Genomic DNA, 27,855 nt, shown 5'->3' on the forward strand with positions numbered 1-27,855 from the left:
ACAGTTGCTGTACAATATTGTATAAATTACAGGTGTACAATATAATCACAATTTTTAAAGGTTATGCTCCCTTTACAGTTATTATAAAATACTGGCTGCATTTCCCGTGTTGACATTTCTAACACTGTTGCCAAGCATCCACTGTTTAGGAAAGTCCAAAATGGTGTCTTATTTTAACTGGCATATGCTTGGCACCCAACTATTTGTTGGATAAATGTAGATACTTGAAGGGCCAGTTATAGACTGTAAAGATTAAGGGCAGAGTCATCACCGAGTGAATGGACAGAGGCAGGCAGGCCGGTGGGCGATTGGAGTGAATACCGGTTAAATTCTGATGGGAGAGACAGGCTGTTCATAAATAAAGTATAGAAGATGTTTGATAGTGTACAGCACTACACCTGTTTATTAACCTGTGAATATAATTTTATGCCATTAAAGAGAGAAAAAATACACAGAATAGGGGGAGATAGGAAATGTCAGGGTGTGTGATCGTGGGGGAGAGAGAGAGAGGGGTGGCCTTTGAGTGAAGGCCAGGGGTGGCTAGCCCTGTGCATAGCTGGAAGAAAACCATACCAGTCAGGGTAAACAGCAAGTGGAAAGACCCCGCAGTGGAGCTGAACTTATAGCTCTAGGAATAGCAAGGAATGAAATGAGGAAAAGTGAAACAGGAGATGAGGTTTGACAGGTAGTGGAGAGCCAGATCATATACAATCTTGAAAACCATAAGGACTTTGGCTTTAAACCAAAGTGACTTAAATTTTAACAGAATTACTCTGACAGCTGTGTGTAGAGAATATCCTGGATGGGAGTGAGGGCGGGATCAGAAAGATCAATGAGGAGGTTTCACTGTAATCATGGCAGGAGATTGTGGCTTCCACAGGATTGTGGAGGGGTGGGGTGGGGTGGGGGGTTAGAGCGGGGCCAGATTCTAGATGTATGTGTTGAAAAGAAAGCCAAAGGGACTTGATGATGGGATGAGGGGTGAGAGCAGCAGTGAGGAGTCAGATGACTAGAATCATCTTGATGTAAGCAGTGGCAGGATGCTGTTGCTATGAGCTGAAGTGGGGAAGGATGATGGAGATATGGATAGTGGATCTCCAGTCTGGATATCACCATCTCAGTTGTACAGACATCAAGTTGAGATGAGTGATAGATACAGAAGTGAAGGTATAGAGCAGAAAGTTGGATGTTCAAGGCAAGAGTGCATAGGAGAAGTCTGGTCTAGGGAGGTAAATTTGGAATTCATCACCATTTAGATGTATTAAAGCCACTAGACTGGGTGAGATCACCCACAGTGAGTGGAGAAAGAGAACAGGTTAAGGGCACCTGTTCACCTTTGGGGAACTCCATGGTGTACTCTGTACTACCTCTGGGGTCCTCTGAAGCTTTAAAGGGCTAGGGAGGTAAAGAGAGGGGTGTTCAGGAGGAGAAGTGAAGAAAGCCGTTCAAGGAGAGAGGAGGAATCCACTGCATCAAGTGTTGCTGATGCAAGAATACGGTAGTTGAATACACAGTTGGGTTTAAACCAGAAGGTTGTATATTTCTTTAACAGGAAGCTGAAGATAGGCAGTTCCTGGGTTGGTGAGTCAATTACATCATCTTTCTGTCCATCCTCTTGTCCTGCCTCAGCTGTTGTCGGTGACTTTTCAGTTAAAATATGGTCGCTAAGAGTTCCAAGTGCTAAGTCCTATTGCTGTTGAGCCCAAAGGCTGGGAGGGAGGGATGGACAGTGTTCGGAGCAGGGCCCTTCTGCCATGCCTGCGTACCTTTACCAGGGAGGAAAGACCTTATTCAGCACTTCACCCCTGGCAGGCTCATCTTTAATCTTCCTGGCACACACCAGATCGCAGAGGTCACCTCCAATTTGAAGAAAGGTTGGGAATGAAAGTAGTGGGCTTTTTAAACCCTTCTGTAAGGTGTGAGTAACGGAAATGGAAGTTAGGAATGACTCTTGGGGAGCCGGGAAAGATGTTAGACATGATAAGGTTAAACTAAAAAAAAAAAAATGTACTGACTATATTAATTTACTCTTTTTTTTTGTCTTTTTGTCTTTTTGCCATTTCTTTGGCCACTCCCGTGGCATATGGAGGTTCCCAGGCTAGGGGTCAAATCAGAGCTGTAGCCGCCAGCCTACACCACAGCCACAGCAACGCAGGGTCTGAGCCATGTCTGCAACCTGCACCACACACAGCTCACAGCAATACCGGATCCTTAACCCACTGAGCAAGGCCACGGATCAAACCTGCAGCCTCATGGTTCCTAGTCAGATTCGTTAACTGAATTTACTCTATTTAGAGCTTTTTTTGCTTACCCTGTTTGGCGGTATGTGATTCTTTGTTATTAATTTGATAATTGTCTGTTGTCCTTTGTCCTGTGTTTTACTGTATGACTTCTGATTTTGTATATGGTGATTTTTTTTTTCCATTTTTATAGTCACATCTTTTAATTTTTTTTTTCTGTTTTTATGCTTCACAAGACCGTCTCTACTGAAAGAGAAGATTGGTCTCTATCGTTATGGTTAATTTGATGGTTTTGTTTTAACCCTTTTTATTCTAATTTTAATGTCTTTGGGGCATATGTTGAGAACTAGGAGCTAATATTTATATATCATAGTGAGGCAGGTGCTATTCTAAGTGTTTACAAATATAAACCCATGGAACTCTCACAAGCACCTATGAAATAAATAGCAGTGTGATCACCCCCAATCTTACACATGACAAAATGGCACAGAGAGGTGGAGGAGCCCCGCCCCCCACCCCGGCCAGTGTATGGTGGAGCTGGTCTAAACCTAGGTGGTCTGCCTCCAGATCGTTGACTTTTAACACACTACACCATACTGCTTCTCAAATTTAAATAGTTTAAAAATTCAGATATCTTAATACCACACATAAATGTCTTCACCGACTCGAAATATCTCCCTTGTCTTATTCTGCATTTTTGTATTTCTGAGATTGATACACCAGTTTATTAACTGGTGAATATAATTTTATGCCATGAACAGATGGTTTTACTATTTTATAGTATCCTATAATAATAACTAGTAGCACAAATCTCTTGTTCTTATTTTTTAAACTTTAAAAAGTTGTAGTAAAATATATGTTCCATAAAATTTGGCATTTAGAAAACTTAAGTGTAATCAAGGTCATTCCCATTGCTGTGCAGCCAGCACTACCAGAACTTGTCATCTTCTCCAATGGAAACTCTGTCCATGGAACACTAACTCCCCATCCTCCCCTTCCCTCAGTCCCTGGCAACCACCAATCTAGTTTCTATCTCTATGAATTTGACTACTCTATGTACCTTGTATAAAAGGAATCATTCAGTATTTGTCCTCTTGTGACTGACTGGCTTATTTCACTTAACATGTCCTTAGGTTCAGCCACATTGTAGCATATATAAGAATTTCCCTCTTCTTTAAGACTGAATAATATTATATTTGTTTGTTCATTCATCTGTCAGTGGACACTTGGGTTGCTTTCTCCTTTTGGCAATTGTCGGTAATGTGGTGAACTTGGGTGTACAAATACCTTGTCAAGATCCTACTGTCTGTTCTTTTGGGCAAATACCCAGAAGTTGAGTTGCTGGATCATAAGGTAGTTCTACTTTTAATTTTTTGAAGAACTGAGCATACCATTTTTCACAAAAATTACGCCAATTTACTATTCTAGCATCAATGTGTAGGGTTCTAATTTCTTTATGTCCTTGCTGACCCATTATTTTCTGTCTTTTTTTTTTTCCCCCTCCAGCCCTGTCCCCCCTTTCTGTTTTATTTTTGTAATAGCCATCCTAATAGATGTGAAATGGTATCTTATTGTGGTTTGGATTTGCATTTCCCTAATGACTAATGATGTTGAGCAATTTCTCATGTGCTTCTTAGCCAATGTTTATCTTCTTTGGAGAACAGTCTATTCAAGTCTTTTGCCCGTTTTTAAATCAGATTTTTTTGTTGTGTTGAGTTATAATCATTTTTATGTCCCAAAAGCTTTTTGATTATTTTTCTTATTCTAGACTAGGTTAAACTGGAAAAAAAAAAATCACCCCAGTTCCTTCTTTAAAAAAAATCACATAAGATTTAGATAGGAATAGTAGTCAATTACTGTGTTAATCTGAAGAAGAATTAACATGTCTGTCCCACTTAAATCTTGTATGTCCCTCATTTGGGTAATTTTTTCATCATACTAGCACTACTTTGATACATTTATTCATAGAAATAGTGTGTATGCTTGTACATGTCTCTGTGTGAAACTACTTTTTTTTTTTTTTGCTAAAGCAAAGGATCGTTTTCCTTTTTTCCCCCCGGTATATCAGAAAGCTGTTGATTATTGTACAGCATTTATTTTGTAAGTGGCCTATCAAGTCTATTTCAGTAGATTTTAGGCAACAATACTTTGCCATTGAAGCAAAGTTTTTAAACATCTATATTAGTGTTAATGAGAGAATTTGGACCTTCTGGGTTGAGAGTGAATCTGCAGCCAATTTCACACATGTATGAATTATTTCTCCCATAACTTAGTGTACATTTTTTTAATCCCTTTGGATAGCCTTGCTTTAGTTAGCTTTATAAAAATTCCTAGTTGCTGTAGATAATTACTCCCAAAGTCACTTCCTCTATATGGTTATATTTAAAGGCCTCAAGTTTATAATTATAGCAATAGACATATCCTCATTTTTGTATTTTAACTATCTTTGTTGTTTATTTGGCATTTTCTCTTCTTGGCTGTAGCAGTTAATGGCATGTAAGGCCATAGTAATTATTATACTTTGTATAATAAGTTCTATTTTAAATTATGTATATTAATATGTAGTTTATGTATTGAGACTAACCTCAGTCATCTCCTTTTCATTGTCTAGAGAACATCCCTGTGGCCTCCAGGCCTGGCAGGTGCACTAGCCTCCTAAGTTGTCCCCCTGATTTTATTTTATTTTATTTTATTTTTTTGTCTTTTTAGCTATTTCTTGGGCCGCTCCTGCGGCATATGGAGGTTCCTGGGCTAGGGGTTGAATCCGAGCTGTAGCCACCGGCCTACACCAGAGCCACAGCAACACGGGATCCGAGCCACGTCTGCAACCTACACCACAGCTCACGGCAATGTTGGGTAGTTAACCCACTGAGCAAGGGCAGGGACCGAACCCGCAACCTCATGGTTTCTAGTCGGATTCGTTAACCACTGCGCCACGACGGGAACTCCTGTCCCCCTGATTTTAAAGTCTTCCCTTCAGTCAGCTCTTCATATGCTACCACATGATTGAGCTCTGACACAAGTGCCCAGAAGGCTTCAGTGCCCCCTCCCTCTCCATCCTTCCCCCACCCCTCCCTACCCCAACAATTAAAAGTTCTTAGGCTGGCATTTAATGCCATCTTCAACTATAAGCTATTTAATGCCAACTCTAAACTACCCACCTTTCCAGCTCATTTTCTTTTTCTTCCCCATGACACCTGTGCTCCTCCTAAGCCATGCACATCATAAAGTATTTTAATATGATGACACACAGCATGTTCCTTAGTAGTTAATATTTGCAGAGAACCTTTGGCAGTGATTTCTGTGGAAAGATAGGTGTTTCGAGAACCCTCCATATTTGCGGTTACCTTACTGTGTGTAAGCAAGTACGAAACACTCATGGAACACAGCCCCTCTTGTGAATCCATTGTTTGGAATTTTTGTTCAGAGGATCTGTGTCTTTGAGTATAGCGAATACAGTAGTCACTTTTTTTTTACATTTTTTAATTTTGATTTTTGGGTCAACTAATTGAAACATCTTTAAGACCCATACGTTTCGTCAAATGTAGAGAACAGCAAGTCATTTTTTTCAATGCTGAATAGTCTTATGAAAAATATATTAATGCTGAACTCATTCTTATCTCTTTGAGAGCTCAGGGGTGGGAACTTGCTTCTCCTGGTAGCTGTTTCCATCACTTTGGAAACCGCCCTCATTACATTGAAGGTATTTAATGGGCAGCGTGGGACTTAACCTTCTTTCCCAGGCCTTTCCTTAAGGATGGGGAGGACACATTGGAGCTAGGAGATGATGCTCCGTACCTAGACAGGCCCCGGGAGCTTTTTCCTGGAGAATGAGTCCTTTAATATAAGCCAGAACAAAGGAGTACTTTCAGGAGTTCATTCTTTGGCTTGAATTTCCAGTCCAAGCAAATATACCATTATGATATCATGAATAATTTTCCAATGGTAATGTGACTGTTTTCATCATGGCTATATAAAAGAATCTGTTAAGGCACTGACTACCTCTTTCTTTTCTCTTAGTAAAATTAAAAGGATTGACGAATACCTAATGCTTACAGATGTACAGAAATAAAAAAGGTTATTAGATCCTAATTATTGACCTAATCTATCTGTTTTTAGTTTCTTAATCTGTTTTCTCTTGAGTATCTTTTATCTGATTAAATGCTTGATCCTGTTGACTTTAATATTTTTTAGTCTTTATTATAAAATAGGTATTATTAAAAAATTCACATGGAGTGATATGTAAGTATATAAAATATAAAAAGAAAATCCCTCCTTCCTTTCTGTTTCTTTCTTTTTCTTTTTTTTTTTCTTTTTCTGTCTTTTTGCCATTTCTAGGGCCGCTCCCGAGGCATATGGAGATTCCCAGGCTAGGGGTCTAATCAGAGCTATAGCTGCTAGCCTATACCACAGCCACAGCAAGGCAGGATCCAAGCCTCGTCTGCAGCCTACACCACAGCTCACGGCAACGCCAGATCCTTAACCCACTGAGCAAGGCCAGGGATTGAACGTGCATCCTCATGGATGCTAGACAGATTCGTTAACCTCTGAGCCACAATGGGAACTCCTTGAATTTTTAAATATATTGGTAAATATAAACTTAAAGAAATAGGGTAATATTAACATTGTCCTTTTTTTTCTCATTTCATCTTTTTTTTGGATTTTCACTTTTGTAAGGCATTACTTAATGACTTTTTGATGTTGAATAACAGTACATTTAATTGGGTTTTCCAAGTAAATTGCTTGTTTGATGAAGGTATGCTTTAAATCTAGTAGTCTCTCTGTGTTACTAAGGCAAAGTGAAAATGTTACTCCTTCATTTTTTTCCCTAGACAAAAGACGGTTTTATTTATAGAACCCGAACAAACATGTTGTCTGTATATAGGTTGATGCTAACAGCGTGAAATTAAAATAAATCACTAAGGTCAGTAATATCTCTGCAGGTAGGTCTTAAACCTTTATTGTCCACATCTGGCACAAGCTATACAATGTGAAGTAAGCTGGTAAATGTCATCTCTGCAGAACTAAGAGCAGTCCTGTGTTGATTTCATTGTTGAAGAATTTGGTGTTCGGGTTTCTAAGATGCTCAGCCCGGTGTATGGGGTCTTCCTTTTAATATTGCTTATGATGTGGATGTTTTACTGCTTCTTTATGTGAGATTCGATTACAGGTACTTAAGGTCAGCTTTGCTGTTAAGTTTAACACTAGGATTGTTGGTGAAGCAGCTAAGTACCTTTCTTGCAGCCCCACTGCTTTAGCATTCACTATAGGAACATCTTCCTAGCAAGAAAGGATGCTCAGGCTGGCACTTCTCTCCCATGGCACAGCAGAGGGAACAATAGGCTGGGGGTAAGTTGCCTTCATTCTAGCCTCTTTGTCGCTGGTTATAGGTTTGTGACCTGAGTAAGCCATTTAAGCACTTAAGTAGGTTGCTCACTTATAAACTGGAGCTAGTAAATAATGCCCTGTTAGGATTATTCTCAGTTTAAAGGAGCTAATCTTTTGGTGAAGTAGGCATTGTTTGTCATGAGTGATGGAAGAATGGGGAGGACTTTGGGATTACAGATTAAAATTGGATGGAGGGGTTGGGGTTGGATGGGGTGACAGTGAGTCTTGTGAAAGTGGGATGGGGCAGTCGGGGGAATGGTAACTGGGCCTGGGGTAAGCTTGCTTCTGGTGCCAGGCTTTGTGTTGGAATCAAAGGGTACAGCTGAGAGAGAGGTGCACTGAGAAATGTCTGTAAACCTATGAAGCTTTCAGAAACAATGTGATGAGAGATCTATGTCTGCAAAATAAAATAATTTTAACTGACTGCATTGTGGCTGTGGCCCAGACATTTTCGTTTTGTTACCTGCCCAACCCTGCTCATTTCCAATGATGATCACTCATTAGAATGTTTTTGTTGAAGGAGCTGCAGTTTGGTAAATTTATAGCCAAAAAATCTGTTTTCTCGCCAAGAGCAAGTAAAACCAGTGCTTATCTGAATATTTTTTATTTGCTAATTATGATAAGGAATTTAAAGAAAAATGTCTCCCTTTAATTAATAGACTGAGGTCTATTAACAATGGACAAATAATCTTGTGAAAATTGGGTCAAATATTGAATGCTTCAATGTAGATGATGAGAGTAAACATTACCAAAATTTGTTCTTTACTCTTAGCATTTAAAAAGATTTTTTTAATAGTGCTATTACTTTTACCGTTATCCTTCTACATATATTTTTTGGCTTCATTGAGGTATAATTGGTAATTGTAAGACGATAAATTTAATTTACATATATACACATTGTGAAAGGTTTCCACCATCTTGTTAATTAACACATCATCACCTCACATTTATCCTGTGTGTGTACGTGTGAGAGCCAGAGAGAAAGGAGAGAGAGAGAGAACATTTAAGTTCTATGCTCATAGCAAACTTCATGACAGGGATAACATTATATATCAACTATAGCTACCATGTCTTATATTGTCCTCCAAGCTTATGCATCTGAGAGCTGACAGTTTGTATCCTTTTCCAACTTCTATTTGCCCCACCTTACTCTTTTTTTTTAATATTACTCAATGAATTTATTACATTTGTAGTTGTACAATGATCATCACAACCCAATTTTATAAAATTTCTATCCCAAACCCCCAGCATCCCCCCAGCCCCCAAACTCTCTCCTTTGGAAACCATAAGTTTTTCAAAGTCTGTGAGTCAGTATCTGTTCTGCAGAGAAGTTCATTGTGTCCTTTTTTCAGATTCCACATGTAAGTGATAGCATTTGATTTTGGTGTCTCATTGTCTGACTGACTTCACTTAGCATGATAATTTCTAGGTCCATCCATGTTGCTAAAAATGCCATTATTTCTTTCCTTTGAATGGTTGAGTAATATTCTATTTTGTATCTGTACCACATCTTCTTTATCCATTCCTCTGTCCATGGACATTTAGGTTGTTTCCATGTCTTGGCTATTGTAAATAGTGCTGCAATGAACATTGGAGTACATGTGTCTTTGCGAGTCGTGGTTTTCTCTGGATAGATGCCCAGAGTGGGAGTGCTGGATCAAATGGTAGTTCTATGTTTAGTTTTCTGAGGCATCTCCATATTGTTTTCCACAGTGGTTGCACCAATTTACATTCCCACCAACAGTGTAATAGGGTTCCTTTTTCTCTACACCTTCTCCAGCATTTATTATTCCCCCATCTTACTCTTGATCTCAAAATAAAAGTGCATTCATTCAGCAAACATTTATTAAGTCTCACTGCATGCTAAACACTTTGCTAGATCCTGAGGGATGGAACTAAAACAGGTTCCCTCCTCTTCTCAGGGACCTTAGAGCCTATTCTGGGAGGCTTGTTGGAACCCATGCTGTGACAGAAGGAAGTATCTGTAGGTCTGAGTGCAAAGGAAGGTGTGGTCCTTTGTACTCAGGGGGTGTGTCCTGGAAGGAGAGGTTTTACAAAGAGGTTGTGATTCTCAACTGTGCTTTTCCAGCTTTATATGTATTTAAATTACCTGGAGATCTCGTTAAAAGGGAGATTGTGATTCCAGTAGACCTGGGGTGGGGCTGCCAAGGAGTAGCAAGGATTTAAAAGAGAATCATCAACTAACTTGGTATTCACTGGGCGGAGGGAAGGAAGGCCATGCCTTCACAGGGATAGGCAGAGCAGAAGAATAGATTAAAACACCCTGAACAATAAAGAGATGTGTGTGTATGCATGTGTGTCCAGAGAGGTGGGAGTGTGGTGTAACATAAGGAGGAAGAGGTTGGTAGGTTGCCTTTTGTGCCTTTAAAATGAAATATTAATTAATAGGGTTTTAAAAATAATGTCATCCTGCAGATAATGGGGAATCAGATTTCAGACTAAAGAAATGATATGCCTAGTGAATTGGAATAACATCCTGGTAGCAGAGAACCAGGGTGATTGGAGCAGGGCTCACCCTGATGTAAAAGAGTAGTGCCAGGTGTAGGCTGCAGACAGAAGAAGTGGGGATGCCAGATCTAAGGGACTTCAGCTCTTTCTTTTCTATCAAGATGAGGTTTTTTATAAGTGGAATAACTGGGGCACAGCAGTGAGCGTTACTTTTGGGAAAAACGACTTTACTCCCTCATGGTGCCATTAGTTAACACTTGACACCATCATTTTCAGCGGAAGTCTTTGTCAGCCCTCCATATTCCTCAATTACATAATCCTTGTAGCATGGGGAGACTTGGTGCGAGACTGTATGGGAATCGGATGGGAAAGATGATCCCAGTGTTTAGGGGCTGGGAAAAAGGAAAATCTAATTATGATTAGCATTGGTAGGTAGGAAGGAGGTTGTCTAATTGTCCAAGTTGAAATGTTCAACAAGGGATGGAAAATGTGAGTAGCATTGACTGGGATTTTGGAGGGTAGAGCTACAGATGAGAATTGGGGATTCATCCATGTAAGGCAATGGTTAGAATAAACAAAATAGACTCATCCAGAGAGATGGATATGAAGAAAGTTGGAGCAAAGACGTGAATTTGGGAAATGTCCACATTCAGGTAGCAAGTGTGACCAACGGGGTGGTGGGAATTCAGATGCCAGAGAATGGGAAGTGTATTTCCGTATTTTGCTAAGTGGAAACACTCTTGTTGCAAGCAAGAGTTAGGAGTTTGAGTGAAGACCATTGACATTTGGCAAATGAGTATAGGTGAAACAGTAAGAAAGAAAGCTAGCAATATAGCACCACCTGCTGTTAGGCATTGGGCATTTTATTTTATTTTATTTTATTGTCTTTTTATCCTTTTTGGGCCACACCCACCACATATGGAGGTTCCCAGGCTAGGGGTTAAATCGGAGCTGTAGCTGCCAGCCTATACCACAGCTCACAGCAACGCCAGATCCTTAACCCACTGAGCAAGGCCAGGGATCGAACCCACAACCTCATAGTTCCTAGTTGGATTTGTTTCCACTGCGCCATGACGGGAACTCCATTGGGCATTTTAAAATAAAATTTTTCTCACCAACTTGTCTTTTTCTTCTTTCCTATTGTGGTTGTTTTTAATTTTTCACCTGTTTTCTATGGTAGACTAGTGTGGGAACATAATTTTCTTGCTTTTTAATCAACAGTATGGGGGAGTCACATATTAGTTTATTATTTGATTTCTATTTTGCCAAAAACTTATTTCTCAAATGGCTCTTCTGGTCTCCGTCACAGAAGACATGAGTTATTTACTTCAGGTTACAGGATTATAGGAACCCTTCTTATGGGATTATGAATATTCATTTTTTAAATTTTTTATTTTTTGGCTGTACTTGAGGCATATGAAAGGTCCCTGGCCAGGGATCGAACCTGGGCTGTTGCAGTCAGATCCTTAACCCACTGCACACAGTAGGAACTTCAAATGAGAGTTGTAACATTTCAGGTTCTGTTTTTTTCTCTTTTTTTGCCACACACACAGCACGTGGAAGTTCCAAGGCCAAGGATTGAACATGCACCATAGCAGCTACCCGAGCCACAGGAGCGAAAATGCCAGAGCCTTAAACTTACTAGGCCATCAGAGAACACCCCAATTTATGTTTTAAATTGCTTGTTAGTACAGGAGTTCAAGTTTACAAGTTTAAAGCTTTTAGAGTGAAAATAGCAGTGGAAAGATCATCATCATCATCATCATCATCATTATTATTATCATTATTATTATTGATCTTTTTAGGGCCGCACCTGTGGCATATGGCAGTTCCCAAGTTAGGCCTCGAATTGGAGCTACACCTGCTGGCTTACACCAAACCCGAGCCTCGTCTGTGACCTACATCACAGCTCATGGCAACACCAGATCCCTAACCCTCTGAGTGAGGCCAGGCATAGAAGCCATGTCCTCAGGGTTATTGCTGAGCCATGACAGGAACTCTGCAACTTTTTTTTTAACCCCTCTCCCTTCCCCAAGGAAAACCTGCATTTTTGAAAAGTACACAGCCTTCTTGGGTGAACTTGCCTGGACAACTTCCTAAATCCAAAGCATCCTGAAAAGTTCATTGCCCCAGAAGACAGGAAGCACCTCTTCTGCTGCCAGTATCCACAGTGACCTGAGCACTTCATAGCAATAATTGTTAAGTCAGTCTTATGACACACTTTGGGGGTTGTTGAAATTATAGTTATAAAACAACTTTATTGCACTACAAATTATCAGAATTCTTTTTTTTTTTTTTTTTAGGGCCACACCCACAGCATATGGAGGTTTCTAGGCTAGGGGTCAAATCAGAGCTACAGCTGCTGGCCTACACCACAGCCACAGCAACATGGGATCCGAGCCTCGTCCGTGCCCTACGCCATAGCTCGTGGCAATGCCAGATCCTGTTAACCCACTGAGCAAGGCCAGGGATCGAACCTGCAACCTCATGGTTACTAGTTGGATTCATTTCCACTACGCCACAAAGGGGACTCTTATCAGAATTCTTGATGTTGTGATTTAGGCAAAAATATAAATCCTGCTTCTCCCTTGGAATTTCTCTAAATTTGGCATGAAAAATTCATTCAGTGGCATTCTCTTTTGATGAACGTGCTGTGAGACACTGAAATATTTTTTTTTATTTTTATTTTTTTGTCTTTTTAGGGCTGCACCTGCAGCATATGGAGGTTCCCAGGCTAGACGTCCGATCAGAGCTGTAGCCACCGGCCTATGCCACAGCCACAGCAACAGCAACTTGGGGTCCGAGCCGTGTCTGCAACATACACCACAGCTCACGGCAACACCGGATCCTTAACTCACTGATCGAGGCCAGGGAAGGAACCTGCAACCTCATGGTTCCTAGTCGGATTTGTTTCCACTGCGCCACGACAGAACCTCCCTGACACTGAAATATTTATGTGTTGAAGGCAACTGGTATTTTTTTCTTTAAGGATTCTAAACTGTACCATTTGCAGTGATGGTGGTTTTGGGCTTATTTAAGGAAAGAAAGCAATCTAGGGGCTTTTGGAACACAACTGGAAGTTTTTTTAAAAGATAACTTCAGTTTCATTTTACTTTGTAAAAGGCTATATTTTGTAGATTTTTTTTTCTAGTCATATACTTTCATGCTAGATTCAGTGTAACAAGAATAGTATATTACAACTTCAAGCCTAGCTTTAAGTAACACAAGCTGAAAATATTTTTAAAGCTTCCAGTTAATGTGAATTCTGTTTTCTGTGTATGAAATGGGTGAATTGAGTCTTTCCTTTCTTTCAAAAGATGTATTAGGTCTTAGTATTGATTTGTTCATTTCCTTTTTAATTTCTTTTTACAAAATAATTCAATGGATTGACTAATTTAACCTAATTTTGGAGTTTCTGCTGTGTCCAGGCACCACTGTAGATGCTGTGAGGGATATGGGATATAAAAGAAATGGTCTTTATCTCAAAGATAGTTGAGGAGAAAGAAAACATTTATGTGGATAACTAGGATAGCCGATAAAGCGAGCTATAAGGGAGTGGCGGGGGGGTGGGGCGTTCTCTCTGCTTTGGGGGGGTGTCAATTTCTTCTTTCTGGTGAGGGGACAGAGGCAAAGTGGAGCATGGTTACTGAACCTTCTGGGTGTGGAGCACTTTAGTTTCTCTCAAATAACTTCTGTTATCCTGATTTTATATGCGTGGTAATTGCGGCTCAGAGAGATTGTCCCTGATCCAAAGGGCACTCAGCCAGAATGTGACACAATTTAGACTGTGTTGGTGGAGGGCAGGGCACTGAATTCATGACTGAATTAATGACCACATCCCCCAGAGTGCTCTTAGCAGCAGTGGGCTGGTCTCCTATGAGAGAGCTGTGTACCGGAACTCCCAGAGCCCTGAAACATGCAACTTGAAATTAAATGGGACTATTCTCTGCATATTGTTTAAATTTGGAAGTTGTGGTGCAAGATCGGACGGGTTTGCGATGCATTTGAAAAGGTCATTCACACAGTCATTATCTTAAGGTCATTTCACTTTCAGCTTTTGCTGTTTGTAATGGGAAATGCTAAAAAGAAACTGCCACAACAGAGGCACGCAGGTGCCCTTGGAGGGCTGTAGGGGTGTGTAGGAAATTGGGGACCCGGGCAGGAGGCGTCCCTGCTACGGCCATGTTGCCCAGCCCCGTTCCCGTGTCTGACACTCTGACACCGTGAGGAGGGTGTCGGAAGCTTTTGTCCTCTCCTTTTTGTCTTTTAACAAAGGGGCTTCCCGTAAACCCACAGAGCCTGGCCAGTGGCTGTGTGTCCCTGTAGCAGATTAAGCATTCAAATCAATGAGTCTCTTTCTTAGTCTGATTTGCCAGCTAGTTTAAGCTCTAATGTGCGGTGCCTTGGAGCTTAGAGATTTTTTTTTCCCTCCCCTCGAATTCACTGAGAGATGCATGAGGCACAGGAGAGTGAACATGGCTGCAGCTTTCCTTGCTTAAGCTTGCTTTGATCCTTTTAAATGACTATACCAGGAGGATTTCGCAGTTGTACAGAAACGGATACTTCTTCAAAAATATTTATCAATTCTACACTCACCCCACCGGCTGGCTCAGAGAGGCACTATGATGCCACCCTATTGACACTGCTGGTTCTGGGATCCTACAGCCTTTGTATAGTTCCTTTGTTAGCCACGTTTACTGGGAAAAGAAGTAGGTCGATGATTTCTGGTTTGATTCTTTCTTTTTTAGCATGCTTAAATTTTATTCAATAAATTGATGTAGCACCTCTTGATTGCTATTTTCCTAGCTTGTAATTTGTTCATTGTAGCATTTCTCAGACATATTTATATTTAAGTTGTGAATGATTCTATATGGAACCAATTTTATTGTGTGTTTTATATGTTTTGGGACTCGGACTAAATATAATTCAGCACTATTGTTGGTGTTCTTGGCACACGAAATTACCTTATAAAGGACTGGTTAATGGTCTCATTTCTGATTAAATTTCTGGTAGTTTTTGTGTCGACCTAATCGTTGTGTGAGCATAGAAAAATACTTTCCCGGAATTAAGATGAAAACATCACATTTTAAATAATCTTACTCATAATATATCTAAAAATATTTAAAATGTAGACTTTTTAAAGATTACCTTAAAACATGAAAAAATCATTTTGAGCTGAATTTTCCAATTTCCAGTAATAGTGGATCGTGTTAGGAAGCACCTTAATCTTTTGATCAGTGTTGTAGATTCATATTGGGGTAAGCATTTGAACCCTTTTAAAGAATGTTTTCTTGTTTCGTCTATTCATTTTCTTTGTGATGTGGTGCCGTTAGTGGAATCATTGAGGAACTTCTGAGATTGCATAGTGCTGTTGTAAAATTAGCATCTGGTTCTCAGTCCGTACTTAGGGATGCTATAGAAATATCATTACCAAGTTGTAAATTGACTAAATCAGGATACCGAAGGCAATACAATTTTCTTACTTGGGGGTTTCAGCAGGTTCTTTGTGTGTGTTCTTTTAAATCTGGAAAAATTTAAAGTAACAGTATTAATTTTTTCTTTCTTTTTTTTTTTTTTAGAAATTAGCACAGAACATTGCACAGTAGTTTCTATTTCAGATGTACTTATTTTCAGAGGTTAAGTGGTCTAAGCTCTTCCAGACTCAGGTAGCTAAAGTCCAGTCTTTAAGATCATTTGATAAAAATAAGTTATACATTGTAGTTTTTGAAAAGAATTGAAGGTTTGAGGACCTTTGTGTGGGTGTAGAAGGAGGTCTCAGGAGAGCTTGTAATTTTGCCATATTAGCAAATGTGAAGTCCAAGGGCTTCCTTCTCCTACCAGTTTGGCCACAAAAACAGGTTAAGCCCGTTTATTTTTGAGAAGCAAATGGTAAGGCGGAGGTAAGGGCACACACCAAAGCTCTGTGCACAAAACCAGAGAACAGGTAGAGGTTATTAATTGAAGAAATGGAGCATTTTCTCCCTTGCTCCATGGCCAGCCTTGCACACGCACGGTGCGAGATGTAGAGAAGGGCGTCCACCTCAGACTCATCCTAGCTTTATTACCAACTCATTGAAGTTGGACATACTCTCCTGGCCTCAGTGTTCTCACCTGATGAATGGGAAGGGAGGCCTAGATTATCTTCAGAATCCTGGCAGCAGCAAATCTTTGCAACCACATTTATTTTCTTCACGGCAATGAGGTGGTGCCTCATGGTTTGGAAGGAGGTATTTGGAGTGTTGACGTGAGCAGGGTGAGTGAGAGAAGGATTAGTCGTATTGAGCCTCAGTCTCTTCCTCATCATAGGATGGCCACCGGGGACAGTATGGCTGGCCCCCACTGGTCAGCTGGCGAGGATCACCTGGGACACAGTGTTGAGAGGTTTTCCAGCTGCTTCCAGGTTCAGAGCAAAAGTGTGTGCTTGACAAGTGATGCCTGTGGGAGGCAAGGAAGAGATGAAAGGGCCCTGTATTGCACACAGAACGTGCTTCATGCTTAGGCACATCTTAGTGGACTGTTGAATACGGACATGCTATTATCCAGACTGGTATTCATTTTGTTCTCATTCTTGGAATGTTTTTCTAGGGTATGTATGAGACGTTCTTGTTATTGCAAAGTTGGGTCATTCTGCTTTGGGAATTTGAAAGCTTAGACTTAAGTAGTGATTTGACTTCAAGCCAGGTGGGCAGATGATCTGGCACAGTTGGAACCGTTCAGTTGATTCACCAAAAGTTCAAGAAATGAGCAGAATGTTGGTGCTCTGTGTGTATAGACATCTTTTAGTAAAGAGAACAAAAACTAAAGTTCCTAGATGCTAGAGTGTAGTGTGAAGTGTTAGTTTGAAAATGAAAATCTGAAACAATGTCTGTTTCATTGTCTTTGTTTTAGACAAAGGCTTTTAGACTTTGTCTAACAGAAGGATCTTGGTTCTTCTTGGTGTGCTCTGAGCATGTCTCTTCATTTTCTCTTTAGGCTCAGTCATCTCTCTTTCTGTCATTTCACCTGACCCACATTTTGACCATGGGGGAAATGAAAATGAAAAATAAGGATTCCAGAACATCCATTACTCTGGCATAAATAAGGCAGTGAGGACCAAGGATGACAATAGCATAGGGGCAATTTTGAAACAGTGTATTAGAAACTGGCGACCACCAGCGAGATTCCACACATTTGACTCTGCAAACCAATTGCCACTGAGTGGTCGTGCCCTGGGTTGAGAAGAAGAACTCTGAGCATGGCTTGGCCTCAGTGGGACCAAAGACCATAACCGCTTAGTGGGGGCACTGTGTGTATTGTTTCCATACCTGATGTTTAACCCGTTCCTACCTAGTGAATTGAAGTGATTCAGCACAGCCAGGCAGGGGCCCAGTCAGGACCAGAACTCAGGTGCTGCAGTTTCCGTGCCATTCCTTGAAATTAACATGCTTTTCTTATTACATGGATGCTTGTGTCACTGAGGAGTTTATCATTTGGATGTCATGACTCGAGACAAGAGAAAATTGAGGTTTCACCAGGATACCCGAGCAGCTGCCATGTTAGGAACTGAAACAGAGGGCAGGAGAAGTACTTTGAGGGCATCGTGCCTTGTGGTAAAGGTCATCCTTCAATTCGGGGTTTACTGGAAAGTAACAGGCCACCTTAGAGACTTGAAAGATGTGTAAGTGTGCTGCTCAGCACGTTTGTCTCCACCATTAGTGAAGTGGAGAAGAAGGAAGGTGGGAAGAGTGTATAGCAGATGACCAGAGAAAGCGTGTGTGTTCGTGTGAGTGTGTGCATATATGTGTATGTATGTGGGTACGTAAAGTGTCACATACACTTTTTTAAACTAAAGTACAGACTTTTTTTCAGATTTCTTAAGAGTTTTTCCTTAGTTTATTGAGATAAAATTCACATACCTTTTAAAATGTACAAATCAGTGGGTTTTAGTGTATTCAGAGGATTGTACAAACATCACCAACTATCTAATTCTAGAATATTTTCACTCTCCCAGACAGAAACCATGTACCCATTGGCAGCCACCTCTCAATGCCTCATCTGCATCCCAAAGCAACCGCTAACCTACTTTCTGTCTCTAAATATTTGCCTGTTCTGCACATTTCATATAAATAGAATCATGCAATACGTGGTCTCTAGATGTCACATATACTCGTGTGTCTGTGTGTTAGTACTCTGGGTCAAGCTCATTTGATTGTTAAACTAGGGGTTCTGACCCTTGCGTGTTACAAATCAGTGCTAGATCTGGTCTAGCAAGCCTGAAGAGTGGCAGTGAGACAGTTGGTTTCCAGGACCACACCTCCTGTTGTGCATGTGACAGGGAGCCAAATGGCAGGAGTATTGTGCCTTGTGAGAAGTGTGTCTTTTTCTTTATTAAGGAATCCTTTTACTGAGTTCTTTGGAAACTAAAGTCTTTCAAAGCTGAGAAATGAAAAATGTGAATTTAGGATCATATGAACTTATCCTAGGTCTGTAAACGAAACAGTTCATTTTCTCAGAATCTGAATAGGTGACTGACTTGCTGCTGAATATAATTTTTTACATGTGTCGAAAAAAGTGAGACTCAGATCCGGATGGTTGTAATACAAGGTTAAGACTAATAACATCATTGACTTCCTTTTTTGGATTTTGTCAAAATGTTGACTGAAACTCAGTGTCCATTTTATATGGGAATCTAAAAAAACATGCTTTATGGAATTTCGGTTCCATTTCTTGAAGACTATAAAGTTGTCCCCCAACTGTCCTTGAAAAAGTTGAATTTTATGGTAGTAGTATCTTCAGAATGTATTATTTATATTGTTTCGCTCTCAGCTTTAGGAAAACCGAGTCTCCAGGTTCTGGGAAGGAGGGAATTGGGAAGGATAGGAAATTGACAGAAACTAGTCAGTAGGAGGGAAAGCTCTGTATGGATTTGGGAGTGTTCTCTGGGCACAGGAAGAGCAAACAGATGGCTCCTTGTGGGAGGGCCTTGATATAGATGGGAGAGTGACAGCACATCTTTCAAGGTTTAAATGTGACATCTGTAAGTGCTGTTGTAGGAGTTGGGATACTGCAGCCTAGTATTGTCTACAAATTTGTAAATCTTTGTAAATATCTCACCCCTTCCTAGAAATGAGAGATGAGGAAAGGCATCAAGTTTGGTAATAAAGGGAGTTCTCATTGTGGCTCAGTGGGTTAAAAACCCTACTAGTATCCATGAGAATGTGGGTTCAATCCCTGGCCTTGTTCAATGGGTTAAGAATCTGACTTTGCTGTGAGCAGTGGTGTAGGTCACAGATGAGGCTTGGATCTGGTGTTGCCGTGGCTGTGATGTAGGCTAGCAGCTGCGGCTCTGATTCAGCCCCTAGCTTGGGAATTTCCAAATGCCCTTCAAAAAAAAAAAAAAAAAAAAGTTGGTACGAAATAAATTTGTGATTATAAGTGTTGAATATTACACTAGAAGAGGGTGATTAGAATTTGGTGTTTACTGCTATCGAGAAACAGATAATGAAAAATCCATTCTGGTGGGTGGAGGGAAATTAAGCCTGGAAGCCAGATAGTAATTGAACAAACCTCCAGATTTCCCTCTGGCCCAGTAAGTGTATGTGACATACACATGACAGTGGTTTGTATGGTTAGCAAGGGAGATGGATAAAAAGGTTAACTTTTACAGACATTGAGAACCATAACACTTTCAAAGTACTTTAGTGTGGGTTTTGTTCTTCCCCCTAATATAGGGAGGGAAAAGGACCACATGCTGTGTTTATACTCCTGAGTGCCATATATCACATGATAATCTCACAGGAAGAGCCAGGCCCTGCTGTTAAACTTCTTTGTAGCGGCTAAGCTTCTAGACAGTGTACTTTTCCCAAGATGATTCAATTATGGAGGACTAAGAGGAAAAGTGTATGAATTTAGAATGATAAGGAAATATTGATTATTTTCTCCCCTTTAATTAAGTCATTGCTGCTGTTCTCCCCACCTTCCCTCTTTTACTACTTAATAAAATTTGAAACAACTTTCTATGTTTTTCATCTTTATATACTAGTACTATTTTTTTCAAACCTTTGTTTTTAGGTTTTTGACACAGATTTCCCCCACCCCACCCCCCGAGGCATGTGGAGTTCCTGGGCCAGGGATGGGATCTAAGCCACAGCTGCCAGATCTTTAACCCACTGTGCCAGGCTGAGGATCAAACCTGCCTCCCAGTGCTCCCTAGATACTGCCAATCCTGTTTAGCCACAGCAGGAAATCCTGACACAAGATTTTAAAGTGCAGATTCCCCCTACTGAAAAAAAATATAATGGTAATGTTGGTTATATTTCTAAAGTAGCCACAAAGCCCAATTAACCTTATATATATAGGCAAGGAACACTGTTTCATTGGACCTATTAGGAACAGGTGCACCACTAGCAAAAATATAATGTGAAAATTCACCCTCATTTTGAATTCAGAGTGTAGGAAACAAGCCCTGCTCTTGCTTTTCCCTCTGCCTTTCCCCTTGCCCCACACAAATCTTAAGGATACATAGAAGATTTTTTTTTTTAATTCAGTGAGAAGTCATATTGTGAAGAGGAAATTCACAGTTCAGGAAGAACCTATATAAACATATGGTCTATGTAGTTGTCTTTTTTTTTTTTTTTTTGGCTTTTAAGGCTGCATCCGCAGCATATGGAGGTTCCCAGGCTAGGGGCTGAATAAGAGCTGCAGCTGCTGGCTACCTCACAGCCAGAGCAATGCCAGATCTGAGCCACATCCGCGACCTATACCACAGTTAACTGCAATATCAGATCCCCAACCCACTGAGTCAGGCCAGGGATTGAACCCGCATCCTCATGGATACCAGTCAGATTTGTTTCCACCGCACCACAATGGGAACTCCTACATAGTTGTCTTATGCAACTGAAAGATACTTAGTTTTTTGATGCTAAGGATTTTAGTCATTTTTGGACAAAAGAAATGAGAGTAAGCAAGACATCTACTTGAGGCTTTGTCTAAATATTTCTTTGAGGTTTCAAAATTTCGTTCTGATGGAAACTCAACAAGTTACAAATTATAACTATTTTTAAAAGTTGTGTTATTTCAAAGTGTCACTGTCCTTGGGTATGCTAAGGTAGTCTTAGCCCCAAGGAAGAGTTCCCATTGTGGCTCAGCAGTAATAGACCCAACTAGTATCCACGAGGACTTGGGTTTGATCAGTGGGTTAAGGATCTGGCATTGCTGTGGTGTAGGTTGCAAATGCAGCTTGAGTCCCTTGTGGCTGTGGCTGTGGCCCGCAGCTGCAGCTCTGATTTTACCCCTAGCCCAGGAACATCCACATACACAGGTGTGGCCCTGAATAAAAAAAAAAAAAAGTCCCAAGGAAGAAAGAGAAGCAAAATCAGAGACTGCAGCAAAAGAACAGATGCCGTCTCCAGGACATAGTTTACCTTCATTCTTCCCTCATACTTTTGCTCTGATATTTTCCCAGGAACTAGTGTAGGTTTGCCTCTGTGAAAGCCCCCCTTAACCTAATTAACTGTCGTGGACTCAGAATTACACCCAAGCACAGGTGGCTAGCACTGGAATTTCTTCTAAAGCCCTTTCTTCAGCAAGTTTTTTAGTGCCTGGAAACATTTTTTCCTCTGCGTGAGTGAGAGAGGAAAGATTGACATGTAATATAGAAGATGGTTATTATTTAGGTGGAGTTCCCTTATACGTTTTAGCTTTGGGACGTAGGCACCTTTGTTCAGGGCAGAGGTTAGAGTTTTGACTTCTTGCTGTGATGGAACCAGACTTTCACTTGGAAGCTACCAAGGGTTTGGTACATCATAGTCGTTCCAGGAACCCCTGAGAGGCCAAAATATCTCCCAGTTTTTATCTGGGATGAAAGCTGACCTGGACAAGAGGCATAAATCTGGGCTGTGCCAGGATGTGTAGTCACTCTGGTTTCCCCAAGGACAGGGACTTCCTATCTCAGGCTCAGTATTCCTGACACAGGAATGACTGGTATCGGGTAGGTGCTTAGGAAGCACTTGTCGGTTCAAGGAGGAGAGAGAGTTCGTGGAAGAGTCATACTGTGTTGCTCTGTAAAATAACATGTGCTTTTCTGTTTTCTTCCAGCTGGTAATGCCACTGTCGTCAAGTTTGAGGAGAAACCTCCAAAACCAGCATTTCAAAACGGTACCTCGGGATCCTTGTATTTGAAGCCTTTAGTACCCCGAGCTCATGCACACTTACTAAAAACTCCTTCAAAAGGTATGGACCTTATTGTGGAGAGAAGAGGAAGACCAGGTTTTTTGAGTCCTTGGCTGGTAGAAAGTTATATTTTGACAATTAGGTTCATGGTACATTGAACATTTATTCACAAAAAAATCTGTTGAATAAAGATATGATACATTTTTACACCAAGGAGCTATTCTTATTCTGAGAGTCTGCAGATTCCATAGCTGAAACATGAATCAGAGATAGAACAAAGGTATAAAGTGAAAATAATTAAAACTTTAGAGCGAGATTATGCAAAGGTGGTGATCTTGAGTAATGAGATAGAAATGCATAGTTGGTTGGCTTCACACTTTTGGTACAACTCTGCTTTTTTTTTCTCCTGTTCTTTATCTGCTTCTCTGTATCACTCACTGTATTTACTATGGCTATAGAGGTTTACAACATATGTGGTATATACTTGATGGGATATTTTCATGCAGCTTTATCACTGTGGATCTGAAGTGCATTAGCAGTTGTTACTTAGTGAATTGAAAGATTGCTTAACTGCAAGAATAATTGTGAATGAGAAGCTTGACCTATAATATGTGATACATATTTATATTAGAGAGTTTGAAAAGCCCAGAAACAGAATCCTCCTTCATCCTGCCTACCATGAATAACTGTTGCCTTTCCTCCTTTTCTTTCCCTCTGAGTATATAATGGTTTTGTTTTTGTTTCAAGAAAACTCAGGGCATAGTACGTACAGTCCTTTGTGTCTTTTTATTAAGTTAGTAGTGTATCATGAGTACATCTTCATTTTAAATGGCTGTGAAACAGTCTCCTTTTTTTCTAATTCTCTGGTTTCTGGACAATTTCTGACTGACACGTGATACTGGATGAACATCTTTAAAAAAATTTTTTATTATAATTGATTTACAGTATTCTGTCAATTTCTGCTGTACAGCAAAGTGACCCAGTTATATATATACATTCTTTTTCTCATATTACCTTCTATCCAAGTGATTGAATATAGTTTCCTGTGCTATACAGCAGGAACTTATTGCTTATCTATTGTAAATGTAATAGTTCACATCTACTAACCCCAAATGCCTAGTCCATCCCACTCCCTCCGCCTTTTTGCAACCACAAGACTGTTCTCTATGTCCATGAGTTTGTTTCTATTCTGTAGATAGGTTCATTTGTGCCATATTTTAGATTCCACATGTAAGTATATCATATGGTTTTTATCTTTCTCTTTCTGACTTAGTTCACTTAGTATGAGAATCTCTAGTTCATCCATGTTGCTGCAAATGGTATTATTTTGTTCTTTTTTAATGGCTGAGTAGTATTCCATTGTGTATGTACTACAGCTTCTTAATCTGGACATTTAGGTTGTTTCCATGTCTTGGCTATTGTGAATAGTGCTGCAATGGATATAGGGGTGCATGTAGCTTTTTGTTGTGAGCCACAGAGGAAGTCCCTTTTTTTTTTTTTTTTGTATGTATCTTTTTGAACAAAAGTTTTGTCCAGATAGATGCCCAGGACTGGGATTGCTGGGTCATATGGTAGTTCTATATTTAGTTTTCTGAAGTACCTCTATACTGTTTTTCATGGTGGTTGTTTCTATTTATTTATTTATTTATTTACCGATATATATTCCCACCAATAGTGTAGGAGGGTTCCCTTTTCTCCACACCCTCTCCAGCATTTGTTATTTGTAGACTTACTAATGATGGCCAATCTGACTGGTGTGAGATAGTACCTCATTGTAGTTTTGATATGCATTTCTCTAATAATTAGTGATGTTGAGCATTTTTTCATTTGCCTGTTGTCCATCTGTATTTTGTATTTGGAGAAATGTCTATTCAGGTCTTCTGCCCATTTTTCAATTGGGTCGTTGTGTCTTTTTTGCTATTGAGTTGTATGAGTTATTTGTATATTTTGGAGATTCAGCCCTTGTGGGATGCATTTTTTGCAACCATTTTCTCCCATTCCATAGGTTGTCTTTTTTTTTTTTTAATGGTTTTCTTTGCTATGCGAAAGCTTGTAAGTTTAATTAGGTCCCATAGGTTTATTTTTGTTTTTACTTCTATTGCCTTGGGAGACTGACCTAAAGACATTTGTACGTTTGATGTCAGAGAATGTTTTGCCTGTGTTCCTTCTTGTCGGAGTTTTATGGTATCTTGTCTTATGTTTAAGTCTTTAAGCTATTTTGAGTTTATTTTTGTGCGTGGTGTGAGGGTGTGTTCTAGTTTTACTGATTACATGCAGCTGTCCAGTTTTCCCAGCACCACTTACTGACTAGACCCTTTTTTTCCTATGACATGAATATCTTTAAATGTCGACATTGTTCATTGCTTCACCTCCTAATTGTTATTATATTTACTAGATAACTTTCCATAAAGGTGTTAGTTTCTCAAAGCAGTGTATCTGCTGCTCCTTTTCTGTGTGTGTGAGTGTGTGTGTGAGAGAGAGACTGACAGACAGATAGACAAATGTATGTAAAGGATCATGAGGTAACGAGGTTAGTTACCTAGTGAATGTCTTTCAACACTTTTTCCTTCCTACTGAATTCAACAGAAAATAGGCATAGATCCCAGCAAAAAAAGAGTCTTGTGTGTGCCAGCAGGTTCCCCTCTGTCCAGAGTCTTAAGTACATTTCTGAGGATCAAATACCCCTTGTTGGGTTGACATCAGTATATGAATCTGTGATTTTTTACTGATGCTTATAAAGCCCTACAATCTACACCAGGAACTGATTAGAACAGCATGATTCCACTGAGAACTGTATAGAATGAGGACACCAGTCTTCTTAAAATGCCTTGCCTTTTGAATTTGTAAGCTTTTATATCACAAAGGTTTTACTTGAGTGGGAATCAATACTTTTCACTTATAACAGCCACATATTTTAAGAGATTATCATCTCTTTATGCCACCGGTAGAATATGGCAGCTATTCTAACAAGTAATCTGCAGGTGTTATGCCCCAGGAATGACTGTCATGTCCAGGAGATGTGCTCATAATCTTTTTTCTCATGACTTAGCTTTGTGGCTTTGTACCTGTTACCATTCCTGGTTGTATTTATCTTTCAGCTCTATTGATGTAAAATCATAACAGATTTGATTTAATATACATTTACATTGTGAAAGTATTCCCCTGGTTGTATTTTATATTGGATCAGTTTGGATGACAAGCGTTAAGAGTTTCGTTATAGCTGAATAGCAGATCAACTGCTTGACAGTTATAGAAATCACACTCTAGTAGCTGTTTTGTAAAGTTTGGCCCTTTTTGTTCTGTCGGCATGAAGTGTGTAATACATGAATAAATTCAGTACTGTTAAAATTTGAACTGAAAAAAAAAAAACTTTAGTTTGTCCTATCGTATCTAATTTGTGACAGTGAATAATATCACCTTTAAACTACTTTTTTTTTTTTTTTTGCTGTTTAGGGCTGCATCCTTGGCATATGGACGTTCCCAGGCTAGGGGTTGAATCAGGGCTGCAGTTGCCAGCCTACGCCAGTCACACAGCAACAGTGGATCTGAGCTGCATCTGTGACGTGCACCACAGCACAGGGCTGTTGAGTTGTATGAGTTATTTGTATATTTTGGAGATTCAGCCCATGGAGATTCAGATCCTTAAGCAACCCAATGGGTGAGGCCAGGTATCGAACCCTCATCCTCATGGGTACTAGTTGGGTTCGTTACTGCTAAGCCATGACAAGAACTCCTTCAACTACAAGTTTGACGTTGTTTGGAATATCATTTTATACTTAGAATGTATTTAGTAAAGTTAATTAAATCTCAATGGTATAACCCATCTGGAACCTAAATTTTAGCCCATTAGTGGATTGCTTTGAGGGGGGAAGACCCTTATTTTTTAGATGGTTTATTTTTGGGTGACACTTCATATAAAATATATGTATTTCACAGATATTTTTCTTATATTTTAGGTCCTTCAAGAAAAAGTCTATTTACAGCTTTTAATGGAGGTAAGTGACCACTTTAAATGTGGATGGAGAAAAATCTTTTTATAAAGTTACTATTACAAGTATTTAAATTTATTCACAGTGATTTTTTATTAGTATACTTAATATAATTCAGGTTTGTGGGATAAACAAAACTGCTTATGACTATGGCCAGTATAGGTTAAAACTTGGTGAGGTTGATTGGAAGCCATCTGACACAGAAGAACATTTTATTAATAACAGATAATTTAGTTTTTAAATAATGATTTTTTAAAATATGGAGCGAATTTAATATTTCAAATGTGGATGGAAAAGCAGAGAATATACTTACTGGAAGAAGTATGCTATTTTAGAATGGGAGAGTCTAATTGCTAAATCTCAAGATCAGGTTTTAATACCTTTAACAGTTCAGCAGCCTAACATTTTTCCTTTTTTTTTTTTTTTTAACACTTCTATTGAATAAACTTACATCTGTCTGTAAGACAGGCGGAATCCTTACCCACTGAACCTTTAAACATCAACTAGAAATCAAAACACTTTGTCTCTTGAGAAGCCATAGAAGACTTCACAGACTATACTCACTAGTTTGTATATTTTATCTACAGTTGATGAGGTCCCCCTATACTGCTTACATTCTCTTCTTTAATATGCAGTTATAAGATGGTCCATGGCTTCTAACAAATCAAAAGGGAAAAAGGCATTATTGTAACACAATGACGACAGATAATCATGCATTGTGACAGTATTGGGTGCTGAGGTTATAAAGTTGAGCCCCAAACAGGCCAAACTTGTCTTCCATAAGTTCACAGGAAAGCCGAAGAATTGCGCAAATAAACATAAAATCACAATGGCAATAAGTTTTAGGGAGGAGGGTTGCTTGTTCCTGTGAGAGGCCTTTGGTAAAAGGGTATTATCTAGTGAGGGAATCCTGGACAGGAAGTATAAATTTGTGACCCCTCTGTATATAGATAGTAATTAAATAGAGTGGATAACCGTACATATAGAATAATTGATATCCTTAATGCTCCCAAGATGTGTTTGGTTTCCTCAGCTTAATAAGGCAGGGAGGTGTGATCTATTACAGGTTCTCAAAGCTAGAAAGGACCCAGCCATACTGAGTGATTTTTTTAAATTTATTTTTTATTACTCAATGAATTTATTACATTTATAGTTGTACAATGATCATCGCAATCCAGTTTCATAGGATTCCCATCCCATAACCCCAGCTATCCCCAAACTGGTTTCTCCTTTGGAAACCATAAGTTTTTCAAAGTCTGTGAGTTAGTATCTGTTCTGCAGAGAAGTTCATTGTATCCTTTTATCAGATTCCACATGTCAGTGAAAACATTTGATGTTGGTGTCTCATTGTATGACTGACTTCACTTAGCATGATAATATCTAGGTCCATTCATGTTGCTAAAAATGTGGGTATTTTGTTCCTTTTAAGGGCTGAGTAATATTCCCTTTTGTGTATGTACCACATCTTCTTGATCCACTCCTCTGTTGATGGACATTTAGGTTGTTTCCATGTCTTGGCTATTGCAAATAGTGCTGCAATGAACATTGGAGTACATGTGTCTTTTCGAGTCACGATTTTCTCTAGATAGATGCCCAGGAGTGGAATTTCTGGATCAAAT

At 39.6% G+C, this 27,855-nt stretch overlaps 1 protein-coding gene across 1 annotated transcript in view; it reads left to right on the forward strand.

The window, feature by feature from the left end:
• Positions 1-27,855, forward strand: part of MTUS1 (microtubule associated scaffold protein 1) — a 175,951-nt gene that overhangs the window by 73,256 nt on the left and 74,840 nt on the right. Inside the window, 2 exon segments of the mRNA XM_047771868.1 lie at positions 22,173-22,307; positions 26,204-26,242. Of these exon segments, the coding sequence (XP_047627824.1) occupies positions 22,173-22,307; positions 26,204-26,242 (174 nt within the window).

Source organism: Phacochoerus africanus, chromosome 3 (assembly GCF_016906955.1).
Source record: "Phacochoerus africanus isolate WHEZ1 chromosome 3, ROS_Pafr_v1, whole genome shotgun sequence".
NCBI classification, from domain to species: Eukaryota; Metazoa; Chordata; class Mammalia; order Artiodactyla; family Suidae; genus Phacochoerus; species Phacochoerus africanus.